The 19,187-nt window shown below is 40.4% G+C and overlaps 1 protein-coding gene across 1 annotated transcript in view; it reads left to right on the forward strand.

Annotated features, from left to right (window-relative positions):
* ADAM19 (ADAM metallopeptidase domain 19) overlaps positions 1-19,187 on the forward strand; it is a 1,509,956-nt gene that overhangs the window by 1,397,672 nt on the left and 93,097 nt on the right. The window contains exons 20-21 of the mRNA XM_044069332.1: positions 3,920-4,001; positions 14,747-14,935. Coding sequence (XP_043925267.1) covers positions 3,920-4,001; positions 14,747-14,935 — 271 coding nt within the window. The remainder of the gene's footprint in view (positions 1-3,919; positions 4,002-14,746; positions 14,936-19,187) is intronic.

A 19,187-nucleotide genomic window follows, 5' to 3' on the forward strand; every position in this document is an offset into this window, starting at 1 on the left:
GTTTATCTGAATCACACTTCCCCATGTAGCCAAAACAGGCACCTTTCGTCAGACCTCTTTCTACTGTCACCAGTGGGTTTCTTTCTGAATCCCCGGATATTTGTTAATTTAATTTAATAATAGGCTCTGTGTCCTAAAGTTGCTACAGCTGACTCAAAGCTGTAACGGTGCTGTAACATTATAACAATTCTGGTTACCGTTAGTAGTTATTAATGACTTGGTTCTACAAAGTACCTAACACAGAATCTTTGCAATGCAGTTAAAACCATTACAGGATTTGTACTGAAAGAAATCTTGCATTCAAAGACATGGAGATTTTGCTTCTACAAACTGGACCATGATGGCATTAAATTTTAGACAGTCGATACAAAACATTAACTTGGGACGTGGTTTAGTGGTGTTTATAACAAATGTGATGTCTTCAACAGAAATAGACTACTCATTTAATATTTGCAAATAAGATTGGATAACTACTGCAGGTGACAGAGGTACAATAGTCTAATGAAACATAACACATCAAACTACAATTCCTTCGTAGAGCCAATTGAAAAGTTATTAAAAATAGTGTAATACTTAATGATTCCACTATTTGATTGTCAATTGATTGGTACTTTTGTGTATTCTTACTGTTTGTGTAACATTGTCACCAATTCCAAGCCTGAAATTGATACTTGTAGATCAGTGTTCTACCATGGTTAGCATCATCATCATCATCATCTTCTTCTTTCTGCTGTTCCCGTTAGGGATCGCCACAGAGGATCATCTGTTTCCATTTCTTTCTGTCCTCTACATCTTGCTCTTTCACACCAACTGCCTGCATGTCCTGTCTCACCACATCCATAAACCTTATCTTAGGCCTTCCTCTTTTCCTCTTACCTTGCAGCTTCATCCTTAGCATCCTTTTCCCAATATACCCAGCATCCCTCCTCAGCACATGTCCAAACCAACGCAATCTTGCCTCTCTTGCTTTGTCTCCAAACCGTCCAACCTGAGCTGACCCACTAATATACTGATTCCTAATCCTGTCCACCCTCTAATTTAAAGAGTCCTAATTCTGTCCATCCTCGTCACACCCATTGCAAATCTTAACATCCTTAAGTCTACCACATCCAGCTCTGACTCCTGCCTTTTTGTCAATGCCACCGTCTCCAACCCATATAACATAGCTGGTCTCATTACCCTCTTGTAGACTTTCCCTTTCACTCTTACTGGTACCCGCCTGTCACAAATCACTCCTGACACTCTTCTCCTCCCATTCCACCCTGCCTGTAGTCTCTTCTTCACCTGTCTTCCACACTCACCATTACTCTGAACTGTTGATCCCAAGTACTTAAACTCATCCACCTTTACCAACTCTACTCCCTGCATCCTCACCATTCCTCTACCCTCCCTCTCATTTACACACATATATTCTGTTTTAGCCCTGCTGACCTTCATCCCTCTCCTCTCTAATGCATATCTCCACCTCTCCAGGGTCTCATCAACCTGGTCCCTACTCTCACTACATATCACAATGTCATCTGCAAACGTCATAGTCACGGGGCCTCCTGTCTGATCTCATCTGTCAACCTGTCCATCACCACTACAAATAAGAAAGGGCTCAGAGCTGATCCTTGATGTAATCCCACCTCCACCTTAAACGTATCTGTCACTCCCACCGCAGTCCTCACCAATGTCACACTACCCTCATACATATCCTGTACCACTCTTACATACTTCTCTGCCACTCCCGACTTCCTCATACAATACCACAACTCCACTCTAGGCACCCTATCACATGCTTTCTCTAAGTCCACAAAGACACAATGCAACTTCTTCTGACCTTCTCTATTTCTCCAACAACACTCTCAGAGCAAACATTGCATCTGTAGTGCTCTTTCCTGGCATGAAACCATACTGCTGATCACTAATCATCACCTCCCTTCTTAACCTAGCTTCCACTACTCTTTCCCATAACTTCAAGCTGTGACTGATCAGTTTTATCCCTCTGTAGTTACTGCAGCTCTGCACATCACCCTTATTCTTAAAGATAGGTACCAAAACACTTTTTCTACACTCCTCAGGCATCCTCTGACTTTCCAAAATTTCATTAAACAATCTGGTTAAAAATTCCACTGCCATTTCTCCTAAGCACCTCCATGCTTCCACTGGTATGTCATCTGGGCCAACAGCCTTTCCATTCTTCATCCTCTTCATAGCTGTCCTTACTTCCTCCTTGCTAATCTGTTTCACTTCCTGATTCACTATCCCCACATCATCCAACCTTCTCTCTCATTTTCTTCATTCATCAGCCCTTCAAAGTACTCTTTCCATCTACTCAACATGCTTGTGAGTATGTTTCCCTCACTATACTTTATCACCCTTACCTACTGCACATCTTTCCCAGCTCTGTCCCTCTATCTAGCCAATCGGTACAGGTCCTTTTCTCCCTCTTTAGTGTCCAATCTCTCATACAACTCTCCATATGCCTTATCCTTAGCCTTTGCCACCTCTCTCTTTGCCATGCGCCTCATCTCCTTATACTCATGTCTACTTTCTTCATCTCTTTGACAATCCCACTTCTTCTCATCTTCTTCCTCTGTATACTCTCCTGTACTTCCTCATTCCACCAGGTGTCCTTGTCCTCCTTCCTCTGCCCAGATGTCACACCAAGCACCTTTCTAGCAGTCTCCCTTACTAGCTCTGCTGTAGTTACCCAACTGTTCGGTAACTCTTCACTGCCTCCCAGTGCCTGTCTTAACTCTTCCCTGAACTCCACCTCACAATCACCCTTTTTTAACTTCCACCATTTAATCCTTGGCACTGCTTTCACACTCCATGGTTAACAAATATGTAAATACATAAAAATCAATGCACATTTTTGTAGGAACAAAACTCCTTCTTTATATAAGTCTTTATTATAACCATCTCAGAGACTGCTGCAGATCATAGAAAGTTAATTTTCTCATATCAGCAACTTCTGTTGGAAAAAATGTTTGCTTACAGAAGCAACTGCATTCATGACATGCGCAGTACAATAAATCTATTTCCTATATGTTTCCTATTCTCCCACCCAGCCACTGTAAATACTTCCATAGGAGGTAATGATTATTGAAGACCTGTATTGTCAGGCGTTGACAGTTAAAACAGATATCTAACTTTGTACCTTGGCGTCTCATCATCCCTTGTCCATGATGGAGTCATAAAAGTCATGAATACAGACACTTCTCCCAAACAAACACCCACCTCCACCCCAATTCCTTGACTGTACCGACTTCTCTTTCTTCATCTTTGCTTTTAAACTGTGGGAAACCCACCACCATCACCATGTGAAGGACCTACAGTCCACCTTCCCCTCCTTCAGAGCTGAAATCAGAATTTCTTCCACACCAATCAAACTGAAATTGCCACTCAGTATTTCACATCACACAAGGGCCCCTCAATCTCTAGCCTTAATCTCTGTAAACTTCTAACACTTCTTAGTACCATCTCACCCACCCTCCCCTTGCCCTGACTGTCACTACTCCACAGCATTTCCACCACAACGTAAACCTGAAATATATTTATGTAAAATGTACATTTCACTCATAATTGTTGCTACATCTATTAATTGCTGCTGCACAGATTTTGTTATACATTGTTACTTTTTGTTCTGTTGTTGATATATACAGCTTACTGCCTCTCTGTTCTGCTGTGTTTTTTTTTGTGAATTATTTCACCCAGGCAGTAACTGCATATGGTCATTTGTGGTCAGTGTACTACCATGGTAAACAAAGTAGAATGAAAATAAAATAAAGACAATAGGCATAATGTGACTAATACTGTTATTGTTACCAAACGTTCATAGTGTCATCATTAGTCACATGCTGCCTGCAGCTGTTTTCAAAAAAAAAAAAAAAGACATAATAATGTTCTAAAATTCTTATTACTTTTTCTGCAGTGAGGGAACTTCAGAGCCAAATGCCTCCAATGGCCATTCTAATCCTGTCTTCCAAAACAAAGTTAAAGATGGCATAAGGAAGGTAATTCTGGTTCCTTTTTTTTGTCTTTTTAATGTGTCATTTCCAGTTTGATGTGACAAATTTTCACCACAATGAGTTAGTTCTATCATCACTAAGTTGAATGAGCTATGCCATGTTATAAAATAGTGCAGTGTATAAGGAATCCTCACTGTTAATTCACTGTTTCTGTTAATTTCAGTCAATAATAATAATCTTCCCACACTATTTACTATCTGCTGTTCAACTTATATTTTAATCAATGACAATGTAAGGGGAGTACAATTACTACTAAACAAAAGGTCACTGCTGTACCATAATCTGATGAAATCTAGCTATAATTCACTGAATTCTAAGGGATCTATTTCTAATCCTAGGCTTCCTCTGTGGGCTGGTGCCAACAATTCTGCTATGCTTTGGGACATGCCGATATTAACATCAGGAAATGCTAAAATAAAAACTCTTCATTTATTTCTACTACTTCAGCAGTTAGGATATCAGGACAGAATGCCAGAAGATGACCTCAATGTAGCAGAGGGAACGGTGCCTAGAAAATTTAGTCTTTATTATCATTTCATATTTAGTTTTATTATCATCAGCAACATTAATTTTTGAGCTGCTCAGTAACTACAATATGAACTCTAATATTTACTTCAGGTCATATGCTTTAATCATTTTACATTCAAGAGGGTGATAAATTGCATCCATTCTACATTAAGTTATCCGCTTAACCATTTAAATGAATACTTGCACTCCATGTAAAATAGCTGTTACAATCAGTTCTGCCATTTGATACCAACATCTAGGAGGACAAGTGTCACAGGGCTAGAAATAAAAGCCCAAAATGTTGAAAACCTGGGTCTCTAAAAGACTCTTTTCTGTAATATAAACTAATTTCTCCTTTCTAAAAACAACTAAACATCTTTCATATCCATCCATCCATCATCCTCAACTCCCTTTTCCCATTTTTGCACATGGGGTCAAGGTGTCACTTCAACAGTGACAGTCATCTCAAGCCAAGGTTTAATCCATCTAGTGGCTAGCTCTGCTATGGTAGTTCATCCGTACCACTCACTCTCACATACACCTACGGCCAGTTTAGAATATCCAATCCACCTACTGCATGGCTTTGGAATGTGGGAGGAAACCAGATATGTACAACTATAATGAAATTATTAAGCAAAAATTATTTGTATCATATGAAATTAGGTTCAAAGGTAGGTACTAGGCTATCTGCCCGAAGGCATTTATAAGCCTAGCCGGAATGTGTTGGCTTTCGCTGCCCCCTTAGATTAGTTCCCTGTGTCTCTGTCCAGCAGACCCATTGAAGTGATCCCTGGGGTAAACTTTCTGTTTCCCATCCACTCATCAAGGTTTTTCTTGAAGAGGGTTAGTGAGGAGCTCTGCCTAATGTAGACTGGAATCTTGTTCCAGAGCATGGGAAGTCTCTGGGACAGGAATCTATCCCTCCAGCATGTCCTATTTATTGTTGTGGTGAGGTTTAGATCTCTGGAGCATGTGGCTCGAGGTGATATGGTTTTCTTTAGGTGGAGCATGAACATCAATTCTGGGTTGGACATGGCCTTGTATGTCAGGCAGAGATCGCCTCTGAGTAGGCGGTATGCAACCGAGTACAGCTGGAGTTTCTTCAGTCGAGCTGCATAGGGCATCTGCTTGAGGCCAGTGATCCTCTTGGTGAGGAACTTCTGTGGTCTTTCCTGTTGTTGCAGGTGTCTTGTAAGGTACATCCCAAATGGGGCATTGTACTCTATGATGGGTCTGATGAGTGATGCGTAGAGGGGCCCAATGACCTCTTTCAATCTGGATGCAAACCCTTTTGTGATTAGGTGGGCCACATAGAAGGATTTTCTAACCACTTTGGCAATGTGATTATCAAAGGAGAGGTTACTATCTACTTGGGTCCCCAGATCCCTTATTATGTCTTCCGTATTTAGGGGGCTACCACCTATGTGGTAGTTTGTGGGTACTTTGTTTTTTCCAAAGGGGATGATTATGCACTTTTTGGCATTTAGCTTGAGACCATGGCTTTGACAACAGGTATCTGTCTCAGTGAGAACCTTTTGGAGGATGTCTGTGTCAGCCGGAGAGTCAATTATAGCCCCTAGTTTGCAGTCATCTGCGAACTTGGTGAGGTGCGCCATAGTCCTCCTGTGCTTGCCTGTACCTCTGAGAAGTATTTGCCAAGCAGGAGGGGTCCTAGGACTAAGCCCTGGGGAACACCACTTGTAACCGGATTGGAGTCAGACCTAGCTCCTGCAACTCTTACCATGTGGGTTCTGTCCGTGAGCCAGTTGGCAACCCATCTCATGATGGAGGGGGTTATGTTCAGGCTGGTGAGCTTGTCTATAATACCTGAGTGGGGAATGTTGTCGAAGGCCTTTGCGAGGGCTAGGTAGGCTGTGTGTACCACCTTTCCCTCATCTATAGCCCTGGTAACTGTCTCAAAGAAGTCCACCAGGTTTAGGAGGCATGATCTGCCCTTAACAAAGCCGAATTGGGTTGGGTCCAGTATTTGGAGGTTTCCAATGTCTCTGTTAATGAGATCCATGATGATGTGCTCCATAGCTTTGCAGACCAAGCTAGTCAGGCTTATAGGGCGATAGTTCTTGGGGTCCATTGTGGCTCCACCTTTGTGGAGCGGAATAATCGTTGCTGTGTGCCACTTTGTGGGCACGTAGCCTGTGGAGAGGCTGAGTTTAAACAATGTGTTTAGGTGAGGGGTTAGTTCATCTTTGAGCTCGTGTAGGATGCAGCCTGGGACACCGTCCGGTCCCATTGATGTTGTGTTTTTGGCTTTGGAAAGGACTGTTTAAATCTGAGTGTCTGTGATTTCAGGGGCACTACATTCTTCTGGTAGAGTTATGGGCCCTTTTGGGGGTGAGAGGAGGGTGAAGTTTGCACTAAACCTGTCTGCCAGGATGTTGGCTATATTAGTCAGTTCAGTGTATTTTGTGCCATTCTGCAATAACTCCGAGCAGATCTGAGAATTGCCACTTAGATTCTTGACATAGCTAAAGAATGCCTTGTGGTTATCTTTGGAGTCCATGGCAATTTTTCTTTCAAAGCTAGCCTTGGATGATTTTATGAGGGAATGTAGTTTCTTGCTGATACTGATCAGCGATGTTTTCCCTTCTTGGGATTTTACTCTTTTCTGTACTAGTTTCCTCATCTATTGTATAGCTTGTTTATGGCAGGGGTCCACCAGACTGGTTTCCTTTTTTTGGAGGAGTGAGCCTTGGTTTTGTTTGGGATAGCACGATCCATGCATTCTTGTAGGAGGCTGTAGAGTGCATTAGTAAAGGATTTTGCAGCTTAGACATCGTTATCCTTTAGCGTGGGGGCTTTGAAACTTCCCACCTCGGTCTTAAGTAACATGAAGTTTGCTTTTGAAAAGTTTTTCACGGTGGTTTCTTTGACCGGGGGTGGTGGAGGAATGTGGATATCCAGAGTGATTAGTTTATGGTCAGATCTAACCAGCAAGGGGTTGACCTCCAGTGTGGAACCCATGTTGGTGATGACCAGGTCAAATATGTTGTCACCTCTGGTAGGGGTGTTAACCAGTTGATCCAGGGCATTTAAGTTTATAAATTCTAGGAAATGTTGGACCAGGGAGTTCGTACATGAGTAGTTCACCCAGTTAATGTTTGGATAATTGAAATCACCCAATATCAGGGTGTTTGGAAGGACCTTTATGTTTTCCAGTGTTTCCAGGAATGCAGAGTGGGGTCCTGGGACATGGTGGGTGATCTGTAGCAAGCTATAATTTGAATGGCAGTTTTGCCCATTGTTAGTTGCACGTGGATGATCTCTGAAGCATCGTGTTGTGCCACTAACCTGGTGGTGTGGGTATCCTTGATGAATATGGATACTCACCCGCCTTTTGTATTTCGGTCCGGGTTTTGTGGCCGAACTGTATAGTATGAGTTGAAGCCTGGTAGTGCTGGGGTGCTCTCTGGAGCCTTAAGCCAGGTTTCTGTTACTGCACATATATCAATTTTCTCTATACTGAGGAGTGCCTCTAGTGCGTGCATTTTGAGGTTTAGATTTCTGGCATTGAGCAGCATTACCCTCAGTTTTTTGTTACTTGTGCTATTTACGGTGGTGGGTTTGTCTTTTGAGCCTTGCATAAAAAAGGCACTCTGGGGGTGGCAAGAGCCTTGGCCAATATTCAAAAGCCTAAGGGTGACAGGTGCAAGCCGTCTCTAGCAAAGCTGCATGGCTTGTCGAGCATGTCATCCCAGGCTGACAGACACTGGATCCCCTTTGAATGACACCAGAAGCTTAGCCAATTGTTAAAATTAATAATTTTTTCTCTATACCATGGTATCATTCTTGGTGAGGGCAGGATGCTACTCAGCATCAGGGTCATACCAGCCTGGGCTATGTGATCAGAGAGCTCCTCCATGTCTCTTTTCATGTAGTCCAGGGAGGTACGGCTCAGGTCATTCACACCAACATGGACAATGACAGAGTCATATTTGTACTTGTTCTGGAGTGACCTGAGTGCTTGTGTTATGTGGCGGAGCCTGGCACCTGACAGGCAACTAACAGTAACCTTCTCCTTGTTCAGCCTAGTGAGTGGGACGACAGTGTGTCTGACTATAGAGTCACCTATTACTAGTGTGTTGGGTATGTTATTTTGCCTTAAGGGCTGTGATTGTGTGGCACACTGGTTTTGTGAAGTATGTGTTTCATGGTTTGTGTTGGGGGGGGTGGAGGTTGCTTGGATGTCTGCTTTGGAGGTCTCTGTTGCTTTTGCAGATTTTTATTTATAGCCTCCGAGTATGTTTTTGTGTATTTATGTGTGTTTTTTTCCAGTGCTGGTTTCATAGGTCTATGTGAGACTGGTGGTGTGATGCAAGTAATTCCCTTCTCCTCTTGACTGCCTGGTCCAGTCTTGAGTTGAGAGAGCTTAGCCTCCAGTTTGGCTGTATAATTGCATCTCTCGCATGTATTAGTGTTTGGTGGAAGAAGGAGAGGGTTGTCTGTGTACATGAGGCAATTGTAACATTGCCTCAAAATGCCCAGATTCACCAGTTGGACTGGAGAGTACACCTGAAACTGCCCTTTGGACATTCCTGGATAGGTACAGTGAACTGTTTTACTGATTGGCTGGTAAGGTCGAATAGAGAGCCTTGTCCTTCTCTACAGTATAGGGAGGGGTCTAGTGCTAAGGTTTATTAGTGCTTGCTATGAGTTTTGGGAAAGTGCAGGGATGAGAAGTGAATGATTTGAGTGCTTAAGTTTAAAGTTTGTCTAGTTCCAAGCGAAAAATTGAAGAGTAGACTTTGTGGAGCGGGGAATAGTTATACTTTAGCTAACCAGTGCTGCCCGGCGTGCAAAAAACACTCAAATGTGGGTTTTTATAGCAGGGAAATGAAAGAGATAGAAATTAGCCCAAAATGGCCAATAAACTACTTAATTACTGTGCTGAAACCACTCCTCCAGGGACAGATAGGCTGCTCAAAGCTCCCTCTCTCACAGTGAACAGAGAAACTTCCTTCTATCCAAGTAAGGTATGGGCAAACACAGAAACTTGTAACACAGCCCCGAATTCAGCACTAACCTGAAAACTGGATTAAACTAGCTTAGAAAGGTGGGAAAACAAGTATATTTTTTGTTTTTTTCAGAAAATAAAGCAGATACAATAAAAAAAAAAACACACTTTAAATGCACAGAAATGGCTATCACACTTGAGTGTTTAGCCTACAACAGTTAAACAGGTAATTTAAACACAAAAATGACTTTGTTAAAGTGCAGGCAGTAAAATAAGTACAATATGTAGCTGAAACAAACTTTTTAAATCACAGAAACTCTAGAAAATTGGCGTTTTAGGCGGAATTAGCTAAAGGCAACAAGAAAATGCAGAAAAATGATACTTAATCACTCCAAAGTCTTTCTTTTGTCTCTCTGCTGCTGTAGAACTCTGCAGGGCACAAGGCAGGAGCTTACTGAGCTGTATACTAGCACAAAAACCTTGCAAATGCGGGTTTTATAGCAGGGAAATGAAAGAGATAGAAATTAGCCCAAAATGGCCAATAAACTACTAATTTCTGGGCTGAAACCACTCCTCCAGGGACAGATAGGCTGCTCAAAGCTCCTTCTCTCACAGTGAACAGAGAAACTTCCTTCTATCCAAGTAAGGTATGGGCAAACACAGAAACGTGTAACACAGCCCTGAATTCAGCACTAATCTGAAAACTGGACTAAACTAGCTTAGAAAGGCGGGAAAACAAGTATATATTTTTGTTTTTTTTTTTTCAGAAAATAAAGCAGATACAATCAAAAAACACTTTAAATGCACAGAAATGGCTATCACACTTGAGTGTGTAGCCGACAACAGTTAAACGGGTAATTTAAACACAAAAACATCTTTGTTAACATTCAGGCAGTAAAATAAGTACAATATGTAGCTGAAACAAACTTTTTAAATCACAGAAACTCTAGAAAAATGGCGTTTTAGTCGAAATTAGCTAAAAGCAGCAAGAAAATGCAGAAAAATGATACTTAATCACTCCAAAATTAAAAACATTTTCCATAAAAAAGTAAAACTATACAGTAAAGCTAATTTTCCAGAATTTAGCTTCATGTAAATTTTCATAGTGTTCTTATGTGTGAAACACAAACACAGTAACTGAAATACAATAAATATACAGCCGGCTACTTACATATTCTCACTGTAAAATCACATTTCGCTTTGCTGCATATAAAGTGCAATAATATGATGTGAATAGGCTGCTGGCATCTGTCATCAGATACTTTATAAATTCAAATGCTATTCTGTAGATGAAGAAGACATAAGCTGCATTGCTTATATGAGCCTTTGCACATTCATAGACATTACAAAGTTCTGTAATATGGACTTTGTAAGGTTCTATAAAAATGCACTCTTTTGCATTACCTTGTGTAGCCCCACTGAGTTCCTTTGTTACTTTCTTAGGTTAGCCAAGCTATCTCCCATTTGCAATTATAACTTGTTTTTTTTCTAGAGAAAGGTAAAGAAGACCAAGAAACCAAGGAAGAGGCAGTGAAAAAGAAGGTTTGATTGAATATTAAATAAATAAAGGGAGTTAAATTTTAATGCAGGAACTCACATATTGAATGAAAACCAAAACAACACCTTAAATAATGAACTGTTTAGACGGCACCCACCGTCTAAATGATGCTCTAATAATGCAGCGAGTGAACCCGACTCGAACCTAATAAAACGTTTTAATAACAAAGCTTTCACAATATAGTAAAACCAAATCGTAAAACTTGACACATTAAGCGCTTTCATCTGTAAATACAGACTTCATCAGAATAAGTTTAACATATAATACACTTCCTTTTAAAACCTTTTTGGCACCAAAAATACAATTACTTACATTTAAAGTGCCAATGCATCAATATTTCATTATGTTGTTACATGTATAAATACAATGTATCAGTACTAATATATCCTAATATATAATTAATCTAATAATAATCTAACTCTTATGCACATAATATTAATAACATTTATTAACAATAAATAAATAAATAATTCTGAATAAAAAATAATCTAACAGCTTCTTTTCTTTATACTGTCAAATAAAAAGTTTTTATAACAACTGCAAAAAAAATGTTAATATTCAAGAAGCACATTTCACATTATTTGCTAAAGGAATGAAGTATATACCCACAGTTAGATTCAGTTTAGTTGACAATATTACAAAAAGTGTAAATTAGCTATGTTTGCGGGTAACGTAATCCTAGTGTAGGATTTTTTTTTATTGAAAGAGCACATTGTGGTATGCTCCAAGTCTGGCCATGAGAAAGCAACCTAGACCTTTAATAGTATGGTTGCAATCTTACCAGAAAGAGTTGATTCCAATAAAACTGTGGCAGAAGGAAAACGTACTAAAAGTGGGTGACAGTAGAGTGTTTGTGGAGAATGATTACTCAGTGTACACCAGGCAAAAGAGAAGTACATGTATTCCACTAATCAAGGAATGTCGACAAGCAGGTGTGAGATTTGAGCTGCTGTATCCAGCTATTTTCAGAATATTCTTTCTTGGAGCCTCAAAATCATTTTTTGATGCAGAACATGCTAAGGAGGAAATACAAATGTTTGTCCAACAAAAAGTGAGCTGTCAAACAGAAGGAGATTCTGCTTCTTGTTCTTCTGGTAATAAAGCCCATAAAGAGATTGTGCCACTGAAACCTTTTCCAATGTTTCAAAGGAAAATGCTTGAGAGACAGGAAAAAGCATGAGAGTTGATTAGAAGAACAGGGAGTACATTGCAAATGAAGCAGAGACTGGATTTGGGAGGTGGAGATCAATAGGAAGAAAACCAGCTTTTCGGAAATTGACAAATAGATGTTTGATTAAAAGCACTGATTATATTTGTGAAACATGACAGAACAAGAAAACCTGGAAATATTGGACTTCTTTGACTTTGTTAAACATGTAGTGGATTCCAAAGCATATGTCGTATTTCATGTCAATGTTTGGAATAACATTTAGGAGAAGGGAGGAGGAAGGAAAGAGTTAACTGTAAATAAAACAGAATTTTGTTCTTGACAGTAGTATTTTATAATGAATAACATAACCTGCATGCTACAAAGTAAAACTTTCTCAGTTGTTTTTGAGTCTAATAGGGATACTAAAGTAAACAGGCGCCCCTGATTTTTTTTTTCTTCTCTTTCTTTCTCCTTGTACAATTTTAAGAACTGTAGGCACTGCAATGCAAGAAAAGAAGAAAACTCTTGGCAAAAGACCATGATATGAGAAAAGTTGATATGCTTTTTCTTACCCTTATATAGTGGAATGACTGAATTAAAGCCCTTGGCTTGATCTAGTAGCAAGCTTTAAGGAGAAATAATAGAATAATGTTTTGGAGGAAGAAGGAGGTTTAAAAGAAGGCAGGATTTGAATGAGCTATGTAATGTTTGACTGACAATAAGTGAATATATTATAAGTGATGTATAATGTTTGCAACTAAAATATGTCAGCATAGGTTGTTTTCATTTATATAAATGCATGGTTGCTTATGTCATTAGTGATAGTTTAATAAAGATGTTTCTGGTTTAAAAGAAAAAAAGATTTAGATTTCTTGTTTAAAAGAAAAAAGATTTAGACATCTTATTGGTCCAACAAGGTTGTGTTCTGTTTGGAGGATGGAAATTGTGTCTGAGGCATTACTATTCTAGGGTTTTGATTTGATCTATGCTTATATGGGTCTACTACTGTATCCCAGTCGCTCCAATGGTAAAATAGTGATTTTTAAAATTAGATAGCAAATTTTAACTTGAATTGATACAGTTAGCCTGGATTGAAGAGATCGAGCATTACTAAATGTTTATCAGATCTTTTATCCACATATACTATATCAACATTTGTCATGGCTACTTAGATTTGAGACAATTGTTTTAGCTTAAAAAGACTTCTTAATTATGTTGACTGTATCACATTTATTTGTAAAAGGACATGTGGCTACAATAGCATTCATACACTTTTTATTAATCTTTATCCTTCAGCACTTTGTATGTAAGTTTCTTGAAAGAAAGCAATGTGTGCCTTAGATTTATAAAAATGATGAAAGAAAATTTATTTAAAAATAAAAATAAAAGTGGAATTGGCATGTCTATGGAGTTGGGAAGAAAATGGATCATTTAGAGGATCATGCAGATGCAGGACAACATTAACCAAGGCCAGAAATGAACAACAAACCTTGGTACCTTGAGGCAGCAACACTAACCACTGCACCACAGAGCCACCTTTGTTGCAAACATTTAAAAATAATAAGGACACTAATTTAGATCTGATGACATTTAGATAATTTCCATGGGCAAAGTACATTAAAATCTAGTGATGTAAGCTATTTTAAAATGCATCTTAAACATTTTGAAAGGTCTGTGCATACAAATTTAGGAATTATGTGTTTGATTGGATTCACACTCTCTCTGACATTATAAATATCAAACCAGAAACCTTGATGCTGTGGAGTGTCGGTTTAACCATGAGTTTTGGTGTAGTGAGTGTCTTGGATGGTTTGGTTTTGTGCCTTATGTTTAGAGGAACTGAGGGCTCAAGATCAGGATGTTTAAGCTTCTCTTTTTTAAGTTACTCATGAGGTTTGAGCACTTTGATTTTAACATCAGAGCTAAAGATGCAGAGCAGAGCAGGACCATTTTTTTCATTTCTGTGGTGTTTGCCATTTCTCCATAGTTGCGAGTCCATGAAGTAAATATACTTAAATTAAGGGTTTCAAGGGGGCCTTTTCCTGCCAGGGAACATTTTTCTTTTATAGTTAACCTCAATGTTTGTGGTACAGCAATATTAATTTCCCTGTGTTATTAAATATATTGATCTTGCTTGTGATGTTTGGCATTGATCCAAAATTTGGTTTGCTGTATGGACAAAATCTCATTGTAGCAATGAATTATAATTTTGAAGCACAAATGAAATGCAGTTTCTGAGTACAGTAAGCATATGCAGTTTCAGGCTACATTTGAAAGATGCATTTTTGGAATATGGCAAAGTTATCTGATCACAAAATGTAGAAAATAAACATTTTAAGTTGAAGAGTTCAGAGTTCATATGAAAAACATCAAGATACCTAATTTAAAATATGGCTACAACTTGAATTCATCATGTATTTGGAGTGTACACTTTTCACTTACAGTTATATGATGTGGTATGAGAATGGGGGGGATATACGGTCTTACTGTTTTTCAAATTAATAGATTTTCAGCATTTAAAATCGTTTTACATTTTTGCACAGGCTTTCCAGACTCATAATACACCATTATTGAAACCTACAACAAATGCTACTCTCCAAGCAGAAAGCAAACTGGGAAACATCTCACCAAGGCCAGGAACTTCGTCAGACATTCTACCTACAAGTTCTGGAACACCAAGATGCAGTCCTCCAAGAAGACCACCACCACCACCTCCAAAGTTAGCAGTAAAGGTACAGAGCAGTACAAAGAGCCTTACACTATTTATTCCTCCTTTGTCCTGATTTTTTATCGGGTGCTGCCTTATAGCTGTACACAGATGGAAATCTTTTATATGTCACATACAAAGCTGATGCCAGTTCTTCATCCATTAACAACACATGTTAGGTTAACTTGGCACTAGAGCAGTGCAAGAACATCAGGTGATGAGTCATAAAACTTGATCAGCCTTCACTGCAAGCTTCATCTAGCCTTAAGTCTATGTTGAGTGCTGATGTTCTTCGTTTTCCATTGCTGCAGTCCTTACTATTGGGTATAGTCCGTCCCAGTCAGGCCCGAATATGATAGTATAAGGCTGGCGACAGGTCAGGGCGCGGGAGACGCGGCGTCAATGCGTCAAGTACTAATGCGCATGACCGGCGTCATATCCTCAGTCTTTTTGCATGGTGGTCGATGCAAAGCAGGTTGGCGTTTGAGTTGTATTTCTGAAATAAATTCAGAACCCCGGAGAGTTGGCTAAAACAGAGTTGGCTAAATTACCTTAGGAACATTTTTTTTTTTTCTTGCCAGTATTTTACCGATGATGTCAAAAGTGAAATACTGTATTTTTCTTGACACCAACATACACCATACCTTGTTTAACACCATACCTTGACGTTTGTGGTTAGGCCGGAAGCACGGCGTTGTTTGTTGTTTAACAAAAGAGAGCTATTAACAAGCGCAAGTAAGTAAGAGGAGGTTAGACTGTACATGGTGTAGTGTTTTGTTTGGGATGCGTTGCAAATGCGTAATGATGCTCCAGCGCCAGCGCCGTCAAGCAAAACAAAGCAGTGAAGCCTAGGGTTGATGAACCGGCCAGAGGACGGAAATCGGGAGTTTCCAAGGTGCCTCAGTGGAGCCAGAGGTTTTGCCAGGAGTTTCCATGAGGTGAGGGCTTTATAGGAGGAGGTTCTAGGGGTAACAGCTACTAGGGAGGGCTTCCAGGAGAGGCTCCTTGGGTTCTTCCCTCTTCCCCTTCTTCAGTCCAGCTTCTCCCTTCTCTCTCTTCCACTCTCTCTGAGAGCTGTCTCCTACACATTCAGGAGGGTTTCCCAGTCTTCTATGCAGACCTGCCTAAAATTGGGTGCATGGAACGTCTGTTCTGGATGTAAAACTATGTATTCTTTCCCTAGCCCCGCCTGATAAGAGAGGCCTGGTGGAACAAGGTTTGCAGGTTTATCGCGGGTTTGCAGTGAAACTGAGTCTTCAGGAGCTTCAGAGTGGAGTTCTGCAGTGGTCCTACTTATTCTCATCTCTGATGCTCCTCCTCCTGATCCTCCTGACAGCTTCTCCATTTGAGAGGGAGAGGGTTTTGCAGCTTATCTCTCTTCTCCTGGATTCCTTAAGCAGGAATAATATTTTCTATGCTGCCTTTTGCATTGGCTCCTTCCTTAAAGTTCATTCCTCCCATTTTGAAAAGGCTTCCCTTACCCTGAAGGTTTTGCTTCCTGAGGTGTTCTTGCTGATAGCCTCCTGGTAATGTGCAAATAGATTGGTCCAATTTGGAAGTATATCTTATTCTTTTCCAGGAAAGCCCATGAACTTATCCTAAAGGTCTTAAAGGGATCTAAATAAAATTATGGCTCCTTCTGTTATAAAGAAAGGCAGGGCTGTGTTTGGGGAAAGGTGTGTAAAGATGAAAGAAAAACTCTTCCCGTGAGGCGTTGAAGGCAAAGGGCATTGTTTCTTTTACGCTTTGAATAACAGCTCACAATTTTCACCGGTTTTGGATGCTTTGGCGTTCTTATTTTAACTTGAAGTTTGAGGGATTTGTGTCATGGTTGCATGGTTCATGGTATTCTTTGATTGCAATGCTGATGGTGTTGTGTGGATCTGTTGTTTGGCTGCCCTTAAGGTGCAATGGAGCACAAATGCCATGCCGGCGCAAAGGTGGTTGCTTTCTTTGGGCAGCTGTTGATGCTGAGCATGTTGAGTTGCTTACATGGTGGCCTTATCCAGCTGGGATGTTGTTTGGATGGTGTCAGAGAAGAGGTGGGGCTGAAGGTTCTTAAAGCCAACTGTGTAGTTCAATCTGTTAAAGAGTTTGGCAGAGTTTCAGTAAGTTCGTGGACATCGTGGGCAGACCCATCCACCTTAAAGCAAGGTTTCTAGAGATTCTTCGGTGAGAAGTAGGGTTGTGGAAGGTCCCTCCTTCAAAGAGCAAAAGAACACAGGTTACTGACAGGGAAGGGGGAGGCTCAAGGTTCTTCACCACGGTTACAGATTTTATTTCCACCTCAGTTTTCTAGCTCTGGCAGCTGCTCAACGCCAGAGGATTCCTTTCTAAGACCTTCCTTAGCAACTTTATCCCAAATATTTGTCTGGGAAGACATTAGCCAGTTCCTGTCTCATTTCCACTCTCAGAGAGATTTTATTACCATTCACTTTCTGGTCAATGCACCTCAAGACCAATTTGGATCAAGACATCAGACCTTTTCAGAAGCAGCTAAGGCTTGCCAGTCAGAACTCTTTCACCAAGCCACCAGGCCTGGGCAGAAAGGGGCCTAGGATTTTATGACAGTCTCGTTCCTAGTTACCATGAAGGGGAAAAGCTAAGTTGCCGCGCATCTTTATCTTTCCTCTACTTTTTTTCTCACATTCCCAAGTTCAAGATGTTTGGCTTATCACGTCTTTGTTACTTGCTTGGGGTCCAACATCCAGTGGTAAGAATTACGGGCAAGGAGGACTTACAGCTCAGGACTTTACCTACACTGCTGGATAAATCTCTCCGAAAGTCAGAAGACCTCTTATTTTTATCTGAATAATTCAGGGTATTCTACTGCTCTAAGTATTCTATAGTATAAATAAAGTTCAGTGGATTGGATAGCTATCACACGTCAGCGTACTCTTCCTTCCAATCCAGATGGCAGTCCTCTTTTCTGAGCTCTGGCTCATCCTTATTATACAGCATCACCTATCCTATCAGTCTGATAGCAGTGCAAGGAAAGTTCTGTACTTCTAGGTCCATGTAATGCAGACTTGGAAGACAGTACCCTCTACATTTATGAGAAGGTCTGGGTGTGAGATGGATGACAGGGCTGTTAACTGCCTTTGAGTCCGATACTTCAAAAGATCATGTATTGCCTCAGAAAAGGACTTCCTTTCAAACGTGAGGAATGTCACAAGGAGTATCTTTGCTTCTATTCTGCATGGTCCCTTGTATTACCACAGTGGCCTTGCCAGACAAACTATGGGGAAGGCATCCAATGGTATCTCAAAAAGGAATTTGGACAAATGGCTGGAAATAATGCAAATGATTCAATAGAGACTCAATGTGGTGGGCTCAGCAATAATGGCTTTCAAGGGACCACTTCCAAGACATACTAACTCTCATAAGACAGGACAACGCTCAGGAGGTAATGAAAATGCTTCAGGGTAACAAGAAGTCAGGCCAAGACTCTGCAAGCAATGACAACACAAGATGCCTATGGGATTCTACGACAACTAACTCTGACATTGCATGTGATCCAGTTTGCAGAGTTACTTGATAGATGGCAAGTATGATCAACTATGGAGACAACTAAAAGTCAACAACAGTGTGCATAATCACAGAGCCTTCAGGCAGATGGCAATTCAAGAAGGAATTTCTTGCCCCTTGCAGGGAGGCTAAACCAAATTGTAAACTGCCAAGTACTCTGCAGCGTTTCAAAGCAGCCAGAACAAACAAATCAGGCACAGATAGCAATGAAAGCTTCGGATCTTAACATAAGAACAAGGTGCCTCATAGGCAAACAGAACTCCAGGTTTCAGAGGAGAAAAAGACCACTGTCATTTTTCTTTTCAGCTCTGCAGTGCCTCGGCAACAAGTATTCCACAAACTACATCACACAACTCTTCAAGTGGATGCTCCTTCGATTGGTTGTGGAAACCTTATCTTCTCCCAGGGGCACCTTCCAATTCTTCTTCGAATGTACTATTTCTCCTCTATTAAGACAGACCAAGGGCATATATTATGTGTCAGATTGGCCTAGAGCTTCCTGCCCCAACAAGTTTTAAATGTGATAAAGGTAGCTCCATGGCCTTCCTCCAGGAGATTTTAATTGCTCTCATAAAGCCCCTCAATTTTGAGCAATGTCATCTAGCTTGGATCATGGAATGTGACTGGCCTTTTGGCTCTTCATCCTCTGCAGGGAGTCTTCAATTTCTCAACAATGTTTCTTGTGACAGTCTCATGCTTAGAGAATTTCAAACTCTACTATGATACAAAGCCAATCTGTTTTTAATTTA

Source organism: Protopterus annectens, chromosome 4.part0 (genome assembly GCF_019279795.1).
Source record: "Protopterus annectens isolate FY-2018-M chromosome 4.part0, PAN1.0, whole genome shotgun sequence".
NCBI classification, from domain to species: domain Eukaryota; kingdom Metazoa; phylum Chordata; order Ceratodontiformes; family Protopteridae; genus Protopterus; species Protopterus annectens.